General features: G+C 42.6%; 1 protein-coding gene across 2 annotated transcripts in view; it reads right to left on the bottom strand.

Annotated features, from left to right (window-relative positions):
• Positions 1–14,183, bottom strand: part of LEMD3 (LEM domain containing 3) — a 32,444-nt gene that overhangs the window by 12,039 nt on the left and 6,222 nt on the right. For both annotated transcript variants that reach the window (XM_081331556.1, XM_081331557.1), the window contains exons 3-4: positions 13,786–13,849; positions 9,838–9,905 (exon numbers count right to left, since the gene is read on the bottom strand). In XM_081331556.1, the coding sequence (XP_081187682.1) occupies positions 9,838–9,905; positions 13,786–13,849 (132 nt within the window). The remainder of the gene's footprint in view (positions 1–9,837; positions 9,906–13,785; positions 13,850–14,183) is intronic.

Here is a 14,183-nt window from a genome sequence, read left to right as displayed (position 1 = left end):
CTAGTCATTGTATACAAAACATTCAGTAGTGAGAGCTGTTGCAAATTTCCAAAATAAATAAATTCTGGTATAATGCAACAATGCTATATAAAGCATTTTAATAAAACTATAAATATGTACACACATACAAAATTCATCTATATTTCATGTTATTTTGTCATTAACATCTAGATATTTCATCATAAATATAGGAATGAGCAAAACAGTGCACAAATGCTACAGATTATGATTTGGACCTGGGCTTTAGAAGGGGACAATGAAACCTGTAAGAAATAGGAAACACTATGTACCCATTCTATCTGATAATTTAGTGATGAACTAGAGCCATAGCTAAACTTGGTGTTGATCTAAGTCAGGCATGTCAAACTACCAGCCCGTGGGCCAGATGCGTCACACCGAAACCGCACCCACCCCATTGCCGGCAATGGGGAAAAGTCACGATACGTCACGCGATGTCACGTGACATCACAAGTTTGACATGCCTGATCTAAGTGAATAATGAGTATGCAATTAACTGTTTTTCAGTCAGGTTTACTTTGATACTGAAAGGGACTTTTTTATCTTTCTTTCCCTGTTTCCTTTCCCTGTCTATCCTATTAAAAATTTTGGAACAGCCCTGTCCATGTTGGAGAGACTTGCTGATCCAAGTGGAGAAGTCAAATGGGAAATTAGTCTGGAATCTCTATGTGGGCAGAAGAGGGCAAATATGATCCCCTTTGAATGCCACTGAACCTTATCTAGTCTGATCTAGGCACAAATCACCAATCTTGAGACCAATTCAGCTTCCTATATTCAGTGTCAATCACCACAGTCTGCTCAAAGCCCCAATTTCTTTGTGCTCATCACCATTCAGTCAAGATCAGTGACTGAAAATTGGTTCAATGAAGCACAAAGGTATCAATGTGAGTACTATGGTTATGAAAGCTGACAACAGTGACCAGGACCTGACTGTAGTAAACCGTGAGCTCATGTGTGCTGTGCTAACTGAAACTGCGATCTAACAAAAGCAATTAAAAAGAAAACTATAAATAGAAAAAGATGACAAAAATGTAACAATGCAGTTTCATGGGCTGGAGATTGTATTATCTCTAACTACTTCAGACTCAAAAGATTTTGAGTGAAGAACATTGCTGGCCAACAAATTTTTGCTAAGAATTATTGTTAACATGGCATGGGATAATAAAATGATTTTTAAACCACTTCATGAGCCTTCCAATTTTCTACTAAAATGTATATATGTCATAGTAAAGTGATACAGAGAAACTGATTGCGCTGGGTTGTTTTATTTAATGCTCTATTTATATTTGTAATTGTCACTCTTTTCCCACAAACCATATGTTTGCCTAATTTGTTCACATGGTTCTTGATTGAAAATAGCTGACAGTGTCAAGCTATGAACCCTACTGCCTTTAGGACCACTGCGTGCTTCTACCTTGCCAACAGAGTGGGGTGGGAGACGGGTAGAGCTTTGGATACACAGGTTTTCTTATCAACATGAGAAAGCCAGATCTGTGGAAGAGTTGCTTTGGTGAACCAAAGTTTCTTCTCATAACAATTACTGGGAGATGTATTGGGCAATGTGACTTGAACTGTCAAAGAGGAGAGGAGGAGATTCATTCTTTTAATTACTTGTTTCCCACTTTTACTTCAGAGCTAGCTTTCACTTTGAAACTACTGAAATGATTCTGCTCAAGAAAGATTACATTAGAGAACTTAATGGCCCTGGTGTTTTTCTTAGTTGGGCCTTTTAGCCAGAGGTTGACACCAAAGCTAGCTCTCTCAACAAATTAATTTCCATTAAGGGGTCCTGAGCCCCTATGCCCCGCTGGAAGCCTCCAGGTGATGACTTAGGTGAAGATGGCTGAAATGGAGAAGCTGGCTGGAACTTCTATCAGTGGAACTCCAGCTGGAGCGGCTTCGTAACCCCACCAGCCTCGACCCGATCCAAGCAGCGAGTTGAACAAAGGGAGCCAAACCTGGAGCGGATAGGGGGAGTGGCAGCATTTAACCGGCCCTTGTTGGAGAGGTAGAGAGAGGAACTGCGGAGAGCTGTCGCAGCTGAGTTCCAGTCATACTGCACCCACCCTGAAGGAGCCACAGGGATGGAGTGGTGGAAATGCGAAGCCTTGGAGGGAATGGCACCCAGGGAGTGTTACCTACCAAGGTGCGGCAGCCAGTCAATGGAGCACCTGGGGCAGCAGTTCAGCAGCCTGAAAGTCCATGAAGAGGATTGGTCCCACAACTGGATACCAGACCCTGGGGGGGGGGGGGGCTTGAGCCCTGACCCTGAGGCCAACGCTGATACCTTCACCCCAGCGCTCGGTGGGAGTGGCAGCTGTGATGACAAGGGGCAGTTAGCCTGTTGCCTGGGCTACCTTCCCCACCAGGACCCAGTCCGGGGCAGAGAGCCTACAGCTCGCCACCAGCACCTGCTCCACAGCTTGGGGGAGTGGGTTGGAAACCCCCACTGAGGGTGTGCAGTGAGGGATGTACCCAGACTGCGGGGCATGGGTGCAGTGGCCTCAATCAGTGCTGGCACCCAGGCCACCTCCACTGCTGAGGGTGAGGTTCGATGGGAGCTCAGAAAAGCTGGCATTTTCCTAAATCAAGTCTGGACCCCCTTCCTAGATTGGCATGGAGATGATTACCCTGACAATGTGGCCCAGTTGGATGTCATCATGGCTAACCTCAAAGGGGAGGCAGCAGAATGGATCACCATCCTCCACGAGGAAGTGCCCCTGAGCTGGTGGATCCACACACTTTCCTCTAGTCTCAGAGCACGGTCTGGGGACCCCGCACAGACCCAGTGGGCAGAGCTGGAAGTCCGGGGGGACAGGAAGGGGACAAGACTGTATATGAGTACATTCAAGACTTCAGGAAGATCACGGGGAGGCTGAGGAACTGGCTGGATCAACTCCTGACCCAGCATTTTCAAGAGGGGCTGAACCGTGACCTGTTCCGTCTGTGTCTAGCCCAAGGGATTCCAAAGCAGTTTGGTGACTGGTACCAGCTAGTCACCACTGTGGAGCTGGACCTAGCAGTGTACAAGGGCGGTGGGGGTGTCAGCCTACGCCCAAAGGTCCAGGAGAAGTGTGCAATTGGCGGCAGCGACATCAACACTTGCAAAGCTGGCCAAGCATGTGCCTATCGTGTGCTTCCGCTATGGCCAGAAGGGCCAGCGAGTTGCAATGTGCCCAGCGCAGATGCCCCAGATAGCTCCTGTGACCCCGACTTCTTCGAAGCCGAAGAAGCCACCCAAGGAGGGAAAAAAGAATTCACGGGCTGCAACGCAGATCATTGAGAACTCCTCTCCCAAGAGTGGAGGGGATAGAACTCCGACCGAAGAGGAACTGCTGATGGTCCTTTATGACAGCGAGAGCGAGGGAGAAGATGACCCGAAGTTGAGTGGACCAGTTAACACCTTATGGTTAGCGTGGGCATCAAGGCATCCTGCTCAGGGGCAAGGGGAGTAGTTAAAACTCTCGTGGACTCAGGTTGCTCTCTTTGCCTAATTAATCAAGCAGTAGTGCAAAAGTTGGGGTTGCACGTAAGGAAGCTTAAAATACCCATTAAGTTCAAACAGGTTGATGGATCACTGATAAGAGGGCAAGGCTGCTTCCCATCTGACTGGGCCAGTGCAACTGGAACTAGGGGAGCACCAGGAGACGATTTGCTTCCTGGGCTCCCCAAAGATGGCATAAGACATGATCCTGGGCCTACCTTGGCTAGCCAAATGGGGACCCCGAATCTACTGGGAGAAAGCTGTGAGCCGGATGATCAAGGGGGAACCAACCCAAGAAGGTGGGGGGGGGGGGTGAAGAGAACTCCTGAGCACAGCAAGGGAGCATCAGAGGAAGGGGAGGGACTGTAAGCCATCCTGAGGGAGTATCGAGACCTCCTGGAAGTGTTCAGTTAGAAGGAATGTGACATCTTCTCTCCCCATTGCCCCACAGACTGGGCCAGAGAGATCCTGCCAGGGCAAAACTCCCCAAACCAAAGATGTATTCCATGATTCCAAAGGAGATGAAGGATCTGAGGGAGTACATTGAAAAGAACTTAGCAAGGGGGTTTATTCAAGCCACGAAATGTCAAGTCGTGGCCCCAGTACTCTTCAAAGAAAAGACGGGTTGCTTAGATCAGTGGTGGCGAACCTGTGGCATGCGTGCCAAAATGGCACTCAAGAGCCCTCTTTGTGAGCACATGCACCGTGGCCGCCAGCTGCTTGCGCAAGTCCATTAGGCCACCACCCAGAACTACAGGCCTGCCCAGCACGAAGGAGGCAAAGCGGTAGGCTAGAAAACCCCACATAAAGGAGGTAGAGCACGCCCAGGGACAGCAGGCAAAAGGCCACCCTGAGCAGGGAAAGCTAGATCCCCATCGGCGTCACGGCTGCCCAGGCCCAGCAGAGAGGGGGGGAGGCACACAATCCTAGCTGGGACTGGGGGGCTATGGCGCCAATGGGGATCTGGCTTTCCCTGCTTGGGGTGGCCTTTGGTTTGCTGGGTGTGGGCATGAGTGTGCTCTACCACCTGTATTCGAGCTTGCTAGCCGGCCACTTTGCCTCCTTCGTGCTGGTTGGGACTATTGCTCTGGGTGGTGGCAGCACGTAATGGACCTGCGCAAGCTGCTGGCGGCGGCGGTCCAAGGTGTGCTGGGTGTGAGAGGGGAACAGGCTCCACACACCAGCCAAGGGCAAGATCTGCGAGGAGGCCGAGATGACCAGCAGTGACCTGCTCTCCAACCACAAGCAAAAACAGATGGGATGGAGTAGGGACGTCCGGTGGTCTGCATCATGTGCCTCCCCCCTCCCCCTACTCCACCTGCTGCTGGAGGGCTGGCCCAGTATTGGCAGCAGGTTGCAGAGCCCCAGAGTGCGCTGCTCGAGGGGCCAGCAGGCTGTGGCTGCTGATGGACGCTGTTGGCCCCCATACATTTTGTGTGCAGGGGCCAATGGTGTCAGGCAGCAGCCGCCCCGGCTCCTGCTTCATCTTGCCTTTTCCCACGGAAATGGAACCCCCGCTCTGCCCCCTGCCTCATCCCGCAGGACGAGCCTTCTGCCCACTACCCCACTTGCCAGAGGCCCCCTGGATCTCCCCCAACCCTGCCCCCACAGGCATCCCCCCCACGAGCAACATAGAGGTGGCCACGCTCAACCTGGTCATGCCCACCCAGTGGCGACGCCCACCCCTATGGCACCACAATGCTGATGCGGCCCTGGCACTTTGCGATAAGTAAGTGGGTTTTGGGTTGCAGTTTAGGCACTGGGCCTCTAAAAGGTTTGCCATCACTGGCTTAGATTATGTGTGGATTTTCGAGGAATTAACAGTGTGCATGGAAAACATGTACCCCCTTCCTCATGAAGGACATGCTTGGCCACTTAGCCAAGGGGAAGAAATTCACAAAACTAGACCTGAAGGAGGCATACTATCAAGTGAGAATTAAAGAAGGTGATAAGTGGAAGACGGCTTTCAATTGTCCCCTGAGGAGTTACCAGTTTAAAGTAATGCCATTTGGACTACAGGGGCTCCCCGCAGTATTCATGCAACTCATAAACAAGATGCTACATGAGCATCATTACAAGGGGGTCTTAGTGTATCTTGACAATATCCTCATTTACACTGCTTGTGCAGCAAGTGCTAAAAAAGCTATTGGACACTAAGCTGTATACCAAGCTGTCTAAATACGAATTTCACAAATCTAAACTGGACTACTTGTGTTGTGCGATGGAATAGAGATGGACCTGGGGAAGGTGAAATACATCTTGGAGTGGCAAGCCCCTTGCACCCGCAAGCAGCTGCAAAGTTTTCTGGGGTTTGCAAACTTCTACAGGCAATTCATCCCCTCTTTTGCCAAGATTGTCCTGCCTGAGCTGTTAAAGATGGGAAGGGGGGGAAAGAAGCTCCAGCCGAATCAGCCTTTGAACTGGACATGGAATGCCAAGTGGTGTTCGAGAAATTGAAGGGGCTATTCGCCGCCGAGCTTGTGTTAAAACACCCAAACCCTGAAGAACCTTTTGTGATCCAGGCAGATGCCAGCGATGTGGCCGTGGGAGCTGTCCTCCTCCAACAGAATGACAAGGGGGATTTATAGCAGTGCACATACACATTCCGCAAATTGAATGAAATAGGAAAGAGACGGGCAGTGTGGGAGAAAGAGGCTTTTGCGGTAAGATGGCCGTTGCTGACTTGGAGACAGTTCCTGGAAGGGAGTAAATCCCCTTTGAAGTTTGGACTGATCACAAAAACTTAAGAGGCTTTGAAAACCCTCTGCAAACCTTCCCCCTAAACAAGCCAGATGGGCATAGTACTTCAAAAGATTTGATTTTGAGCTGAAGTACATCCTGAGGGGGGGGGGAGAGACTTCTGAGCTTATGCCCTGTCCCATATGGCTCAGTACAAAAGCACCCAGCAGGAGGTGGTGAGTTTGGTCATCCCCGATAGACAGCAAGCAGCACAAGCAACTAGACAGCAAGAGAGAAAGAGAAGCTCACCCCCCACCACACACACACACCGATACATTTGCCCAGCTGCTGAAGCAAGAGTTGCCAATTGACCTATGGTTCATGGTTCACCAGGCGGAATCGACTATGAGGGATGAGTTGGCGTGGAAGGGGGACAAGCTGTATGTTCCTGACCACCTGTGGTTGCAAGTTTTGCAATGCAGCCATGATGCCAAGCAGGCAGGCATTTTGGCTTTCTGAAAACTCTACACCTCACTAACCATCAATTCTGGTGGCCAAAGATGAAGGACACTGAGAACTATGTGGGAGTTGTGAGGTCTGTGCTGCCAGCAAAAGACTGCCAGGGAAGAATCCGGGGCTATTACAACGGGTAGCCAACCCGACCAGAGCTTGGGAGGAGATAGCCATGGACTTTATCGTAGAGCTACCAGAAAGTGGGGGGAACACCGTGATTTGGATTGTGATGGATCTGTTCTCAAAGCAAACCCATTTCATCACATGTGCCGGTCTCCCCTCATCCCAGAAATTAGTGAAGATGTTTTTGCAACACATCTACTGACTGCACAGAGCACCCAAGAAATTATTTCAGATCAGGGGGTCCGATTCATTGTCAAATTCTGGAGGGAGTTTGTGAGAATGATTGGATCATCCCAGGGGCTCCTCTTCTGCTTTCCATCTGAGTACAAATGGATCAGTGGAATGCACCAATGCTATAGTGGAACAATACCTGCATTGGTATGTCCACTACCACCAAACGAACTGGGCGGAGTTGCTGCCGTTTGCAGAAGTGGCATAGAACAACACAGTGCACAGTAGCACTGGTTTCACCCAATTTAAGTTGGCCACAGGATTGGAGCTTGTGCCAATGCCAGAATGCCCCCCAAAGCCCCCATCTTCAAGCACCCTGAGCGATTGGATGACTTCATTCCAACAAGTTTGGAGCGACGCAAAGAAGGCTCTAGTTAAGGCAGCCGAAAGTCAGAAAAAGCAGGCAGATAAGAAACGGGCACCTCAGGGAGCGTTCCATGTAGAGGATAAAGTACATCTGTCTATAAAATATCTGAAGCCTCCCATAGTGCAAGTTATTAATCCAGTGACAGTTGAACTGAAGTTGACAAGATGGTTTTTTATTTTATTTTATTTTATTATTTTAATTCCATTTATATCCTGCCCTTCTCAGGGCGGCTTACAAGCTTAGCAGTAGCCTTCATTCTATGTATATGCCTGCTTATTAGGGCTTTCACACACACCCCAAGCGGCATTATTACAAAGTCAGCTTATTGCCCCCAACAATCTGGGTCCTCATTTTACCTACCTCGGAAGGATGGAAGGCTGAGTCAACCTTGAGCCTGGTGGGATGCGAACCTGCACTAATTGCAGGCAGCTGGTGTTACTTAAGGAGGCATTAGCCCACTGCTCCACCAAGGCTCTGTGGTTGGGAAAAGTGCATCCTGTATTCGATTGCAGTTTGCTAAGGCCATACAAGGAATTCACGCTGAGACCAGTTGGGACGGCAGCCCCAGCCCCAATAATGGTAGAGAGGGAAACACATTATGAAGTTAAGCGACTCCTGGACTCCAGAATCCACAAGGGGAAACTGTAGTATTTAATTTAATGGGTTACCCAATGTCAGACTCTAAATGGGTCAAAGGGCAGCACGTAAGCGCAGATTGTTTGGTAAAGCGATTCCACGCAAAGTACCCCAGAAGGCCGGGGCTTTTGCAAGCCAAAGATTAGCAAGTTTTTCAGCCTTGTGTAGGTCTACAATCTTGTCCCTGACATCCTTGGACAGCTCTTTGGTCTTGGCCATGGTGGAGAGTTTGGGATCTGATTGATTGCTTCAGTGGACAGGTATCTTTTATACAGGTAACAAGCTGAGATTAGGAGCACTCCCTTTAAGAGACTGCTTCTAATCTCAGCTTGTTACCTATATAAAAGACACCTGGGAGCCTGAAATCTTGCTGATTGATAGGGGATCAAATACTTATTTCACTCATTAAAATGCAAATCTATTTAGAACTTTTTTGAAATGCATTTTTCTGGATATTTTTTGTCATTCGGTCTCTCACTGTTAAAATAAACCTACCATTCAAATTATAGACTGATCATTTCTTTGTCAGTAGGCAAACGTACAAAATTAGCAGGGGATCAAATATTTTTTCCCTCACTGTAACAATTAAAGAGATGTATTGGGCAATGTGACTTGAACTGTCAGAGAGGAGAGGAGGATATTCATTCTTTTAATTGCTTCTTTCCAACTTTTTCTTCAGAGCTAGCTTTCACTTTGAACCTACCTAAATGATTCTGCTCAATAAAGATTACATTAGAGAAGTTAATGGCTCTGGTTTTTTTCTTAGTTGGGTTTTTCACGCGGAGGTTGACAGACAACAATTCTGACAAACAATATTTTATTCCCAAATATTATGGACTTTTATTTTGTAGTTTCTGGTAAAGATGTGCAAACTAGTTCACTTTTAAATGTATGGCAAATAGATTTCTACAAAATACCATATTTTAAAAGTGGAATTGCTCATTATAGGGCAAAGCAGATAGAAGTACTATTTCAAACTTTTGGGAAGTATTTCAGACTGGAAGGACAGCAGGCCAAAATGTTTCCAGAACATTTGAAATAGTTACTTTGTACTTAAAACAGGACTTTGTACTCAGAGCAGGTGTTCTGTGAAACTTTGCACTCAAAATACAATAAAACATTTTGTATATCCCCTGTCCCTATCTTCATCTGGAGAATGAAATTATAATAAGGAGATATATGGCCCTAACCTCTGGAATAATCTTCCATCAGAGATGAGATCCACCTCCACACTCCTGGCCTTCCAGAAGAGCCTAAAACCTGGTTCTGTTGCTTGGCCTGCTACACTGAGAGTGGCTAATTGGGTAGAGGAGATTCTCATCCCCAGGTTGTCTATCATTGTGGTTCTTAACTTTTAATATTTTATTCTAATTTTGTTTTTAAGCATCTTTTAATTTTTATTATATTATAAGCCACCTAGAATCAACGTAATAGTCAGATAAGTGGCATAGAAATGTAATAAATAAATATTTCTTTAAAATGAGGGCTACTTGCACATATTTAATATATAGATACAGATTAAAAGTATTGCAGAATTTAAGCCTATTAATTTATCATCACACCAAATAGATAATGAATAAATTGATCAGACAAGAACACACAATATTTTTTAAAAAGCCTATACATTTGATATTTCTTTTGCTTAAATATGAATACTTAAAAATTCAAAATGACTTCTTACAAGCAAATATATACATGCAATACACTATCAGTATTTTTAACTCTGTAGGTTTTTAAAATAATTTTTAAAAAGTAAACAATACATTTTAAAATTAATGTTACTTACTTTTAAATAAGTAGCAGCTTCTTGTATGGAAAGACCCTTCTTTACAGAATTTCCACATTCATGATCACCTGGGAAAAATACATTTTTATTTACTGTGTGTGTGTACACACACATATATTACATTACACAAACACACACACACAGAGAGCACTTTATATTACATATAGGTACGTAGGAACAAAATCTATCTTATAAAAATGAAAAATAGTATTCCATCTAATAGTGACAGAATGGGTAGGGCAACTTAGCAGAGCAAATTTAGGTTACATGTTGGAATTGATGAGAGAGTAATTGGGAAAATCATATTGCATATATCTGTATCTGTTTTCAACCTGCAGTGCATAAAATCTGAATGTAGTTCTGTAATACTGTATTGTCCATAATCCTTTAGGATATTAATATAAAAGCATGGTAATCTGGTTACAAAAGCAAATAAAAAATTCTCTCAAAATATCTAAGAGATGTACTTTTAACTATTTTAATTGAGTAATAAAACATGTTGTCAAGCCCCCAGCAATCATCCAAGATCAAAGAAGCAAAGGCTACCCAAATTTGTTTAAGGTGAAATTTCTTCAAATTATTTGAAATGCTTCTTTCCAGATTTATTTCCACTTGAGCTGTCCCAAAAGTGCTTTTTCAAAATGGTTGATAATCTCCATACACATTCCACTTGTGCTATCAGATAACTGTGATCTGACTTGTATCTGCTATCTCAATTATTTATGTACATTCTGTTTCATTCTTTTACCAATCTTCCACAATATCTCACTCCAAAGTAGATAACTATAATCATTTTTCATCTACAGGTTAGTCAATTGCTTTGACATAAATGCTTTCAGTTAATTAAAAAAAACAAGGTAACACATTTTTTTTAAAAAAAATAGGATTCATGTCTGTAGAACCAGCAACTTCAAAAAAACCTGGGAAAAGTATTTTTTTATTTTAAAAGAAAAATAAATAATAAACTAAATAATATATAAATAAACTAAATAATAATAAATGAACTAAATAGGGGCTGTTGGTTTGATCTCTGGGCTTCATAATTAGGTTGCAAATGTTTCGTCTCCATTCAGGGGGACATCTTCAGTGCAGTTTGAATTGTGTTCGGTTTGTTTAGAATGTTGCTTCTGGTATTTCAGTTGAAGCAGCTCTCTCGCTCTCAGTGATTGGTAGGCGGGGTCAGTGTCAATGTGTCTGTTCACTAATTGGTTGGTGGAGAGGCTTCGAGGAATTCTCTTTCTCTCCTTGACTTTGCTTGGGTTATAATTGTGGTCCCAGTTAGATCGAACTTGTGTCCTTCCGAGTCCTTGTGAACGGACATGAGGGACAATGGGTCGTATCTTTTGATAGCCAGGGAAGGCACATGCAGTCTGGTAAATAGCTTTTTTCCTGTTTGGCCCACATAGTTCTTTTCACAATAGTTGCACTGGACTTGGTATATGATACCTGATCTTTGATTTCTTTCTGTTGGCTCCTTAGGTTTTAATAGCGTCTGTCTGAGAGTTGCAGCTGGTTTGAAGGCTACTGTGAGATCATGTTGGTGTAGTAGTCTTGCTGTTATCTCTGAAATGTTCTGTATGTAAACAATTGTGATTCGTTTGGTTGTTGCTGTTTCTGTTGTAGTTGTGTTGTTTGGGGTGTTTGTGCTGTTTGTGTCTAGGGATCACCAGATGAGGTTTCGTGGATATCCATTTCTCTCAAAGACTCTGTATAAGTGTGTCTGTTCGGCTTCTGTGGTGCTGCAATGGGATTCTGCTCTTCTGAAAAGTGCTCTGATACAGCTTTGTTTGTAGCATTTGGGGTAGTTGCTATGGAAGTTGAGGATTTGGTCTGTGTGTGTGTTGTCTTTCTGTATACAGATGTTAGAAATTGGCCATTGGTGGTTCTGGTTACAAGGATGTCCAGGAATGGCAGTTCATTGTTGTTCTCGGTTTCTATCATGAATCGGATGTCTGTGAAGATGTTGTATATGTTGAAGATGTTGATTGAACAATTCAAACCACACTGAAGATGTCCCCTCGAATGGACATGAAACATTTGCAACCTAATTACCAAGCCCGGAGATCAAACCAACAGCCCAGCTATCAACCCGAGCTACTAGTATTCAAACAAATCTCATAAACTAAATAATATTACATTCACAAGATAAGTTGCTCTTCCTCAAAATCAGTGGTATTAAGTCTTTAAAAGGACCAGTGCGTTTTTTGTAAAAGAAAAAGGTGCCGGAACTCACACATGTCATACAACCTGCCTTGCCTACCCTACAAGGTTCCATCCAAAAAAGGTGCCGGAACTCCGTTCTGAGCGTTCTATGAGAAAAAAAGCCCTGAAAAGGACTGATAAGTGGTTGTAATAAAGAGAGTGCTTTACTAAGGATTGAGCTTTCTATAGTCATCTCCAACCAACATGTACACTTTATTCTTTAATTTTCATTTAAATTATATTTCACAATATAATTAAAAAAATGTGTCTTGTATTACATCACAAATTTAGTAAGAAATTTGACTTTTCAAGACTGAAGATAGTATAACAAAAAATGGAGCTGGAGATCACTGCAAAGAATGAATTGCTGGCGAACTGATGGGCTCTTTGAACCTCTGCAGACAGAGAGAGGACCAACAAAGAGAGGATGGGAAATCATAAGTACTCCAGACAATTGCTCCTCATGAGGAGACAATAAGACAGTGGGTTCTGAGCCTGGGAGAGGAGAGAATAGCCATCTTACTCAAACTGCAGTCAGTGACTTTAAAATGACACTGAGTTCATATACTTTCTTTTCTAATAACATACATTGCTTATAATTACTTTTCAGCTATTAGAAAACTTTAGATTGACAAGTCTAACGACCAAATAAAACCTGCCTTTAATCTTGAATGAAAACGTTAACTACATACAGTAGTAAGAACTTTAAAAATGTGAAATAAACAGCGAAAAGTCAATTAAGACTAATGTTAAAAAGTTACATATGGATTAAGGGCCCACATAAGTTTGAAATTAAGATTTTGGAATTAATTATAAAGCATCTTTCCCATGGGGAAATCAACTTGTTTTGAATTTATTCTAAGACATAAAAGAAATAAACAGTTTTTTTAAAAAAATGAACACTACAAAAAAATTAAAGGAGAAAAATACATAAATATAATTAAAAGCTACAGAATGATACAAAATATGGAAACAATGGAAATATTTAAAAATACTTTTGAAAAAATAGAATTAGAAGTTAGTATCAATAAATAGTGATGTTTGCTTCTCTGGATAGATTAGGTCCAAAAATGTTTTGGAAGAAAAGGAACAAGTTTATCTGTCAAGACGGAAACAGTGTTGACATTGAAAGTGGTTCTACAAGTGACAAGCTACAAGAATAACAAGGAGAAAGATGTTTAATTCAATATACAAAAAAAAATTGGTTGATGCTTTAAAAATCAAGAGAGAATTACAAATAATAAATCTGGATAATTCTTTTACATTAGATTTATGAAAGGTTTGTTAAAGCTTGAATTAATCTTTGAGAAGGGGTAAAAAAGAAATCAAGTTCTATGATATTACTTGAATGGACTAAACATTAAGATTGTTAGAAGTAAAAGAAAGTAATACTAAATTGGCTTATTTGATCAAGATTAAAATAGATACATTATTATTTCTGGCAACCCTTAATGGACTTTTGCTGACCCCATGGCTGAAATGTGATGGGAGATAAAATGAAGAGATCATTAGTTGTAAATTAAGAGGAGGCGAAGTTATTAAAATTGTTTATATTCTATTCTTTTTCTGCTTTGACTTTTTACTTTCTATTCTTTAGCTTGTATTGTTACTATTGCAATTCTCTTTAATAAAAATTTTTTAAAAGAAATTCATATTGTTTAGTCTCATATTTTGTTCCTGAAAGTATCAAAATACTTTACATTTGAATGCTTTTAATTAAACTATGTATTAATTTTAAAGACTTACCTGCCATTTGAGCCAACTTTTCATGAAGTCTATATAAACAGTTCATGAGAATTGGTTTGTCTACCTAGAAAATTTAAAAAATGAATTAACATGTTTTGTTCTGAAATCATTCATAATTCTATGACTATTTATATCCAAAAATGATATTTTTCAGCTAGGATTTTTATAGCATATAATGAGTGAGCAATTCACCCAGGCCTTTAATGATGTGAGTATGAGAATTCTTGCTAAATAACACTTGCCATCTTTTATTTTTATCTTTTATTGATTTTAATTTCTTTGCTGTGAGACACCCAGAATAAAATTTAAATAAATATATAATCTTCATGTGATCTACATTGCAGTAGACTGCTACATATTTTAAAGAGATGTACCTTAATTTCTGAAATACAGAATTT

The sequence above is a fragment of the Vipera berus genome (genome assembly GCF_964194415.1).
Source record: "Vipera berus genome assembly, chromosome: 6".
NCBI classification, from domain to species: Eukaryota; Metazoa; Chordata; class Lepidosauria; order Squamata; family Viperidae; genus Vipera; species Vipera berus.
This window is presented reverse-complemented; position numbering and strand designations above follow the sequence as displayed.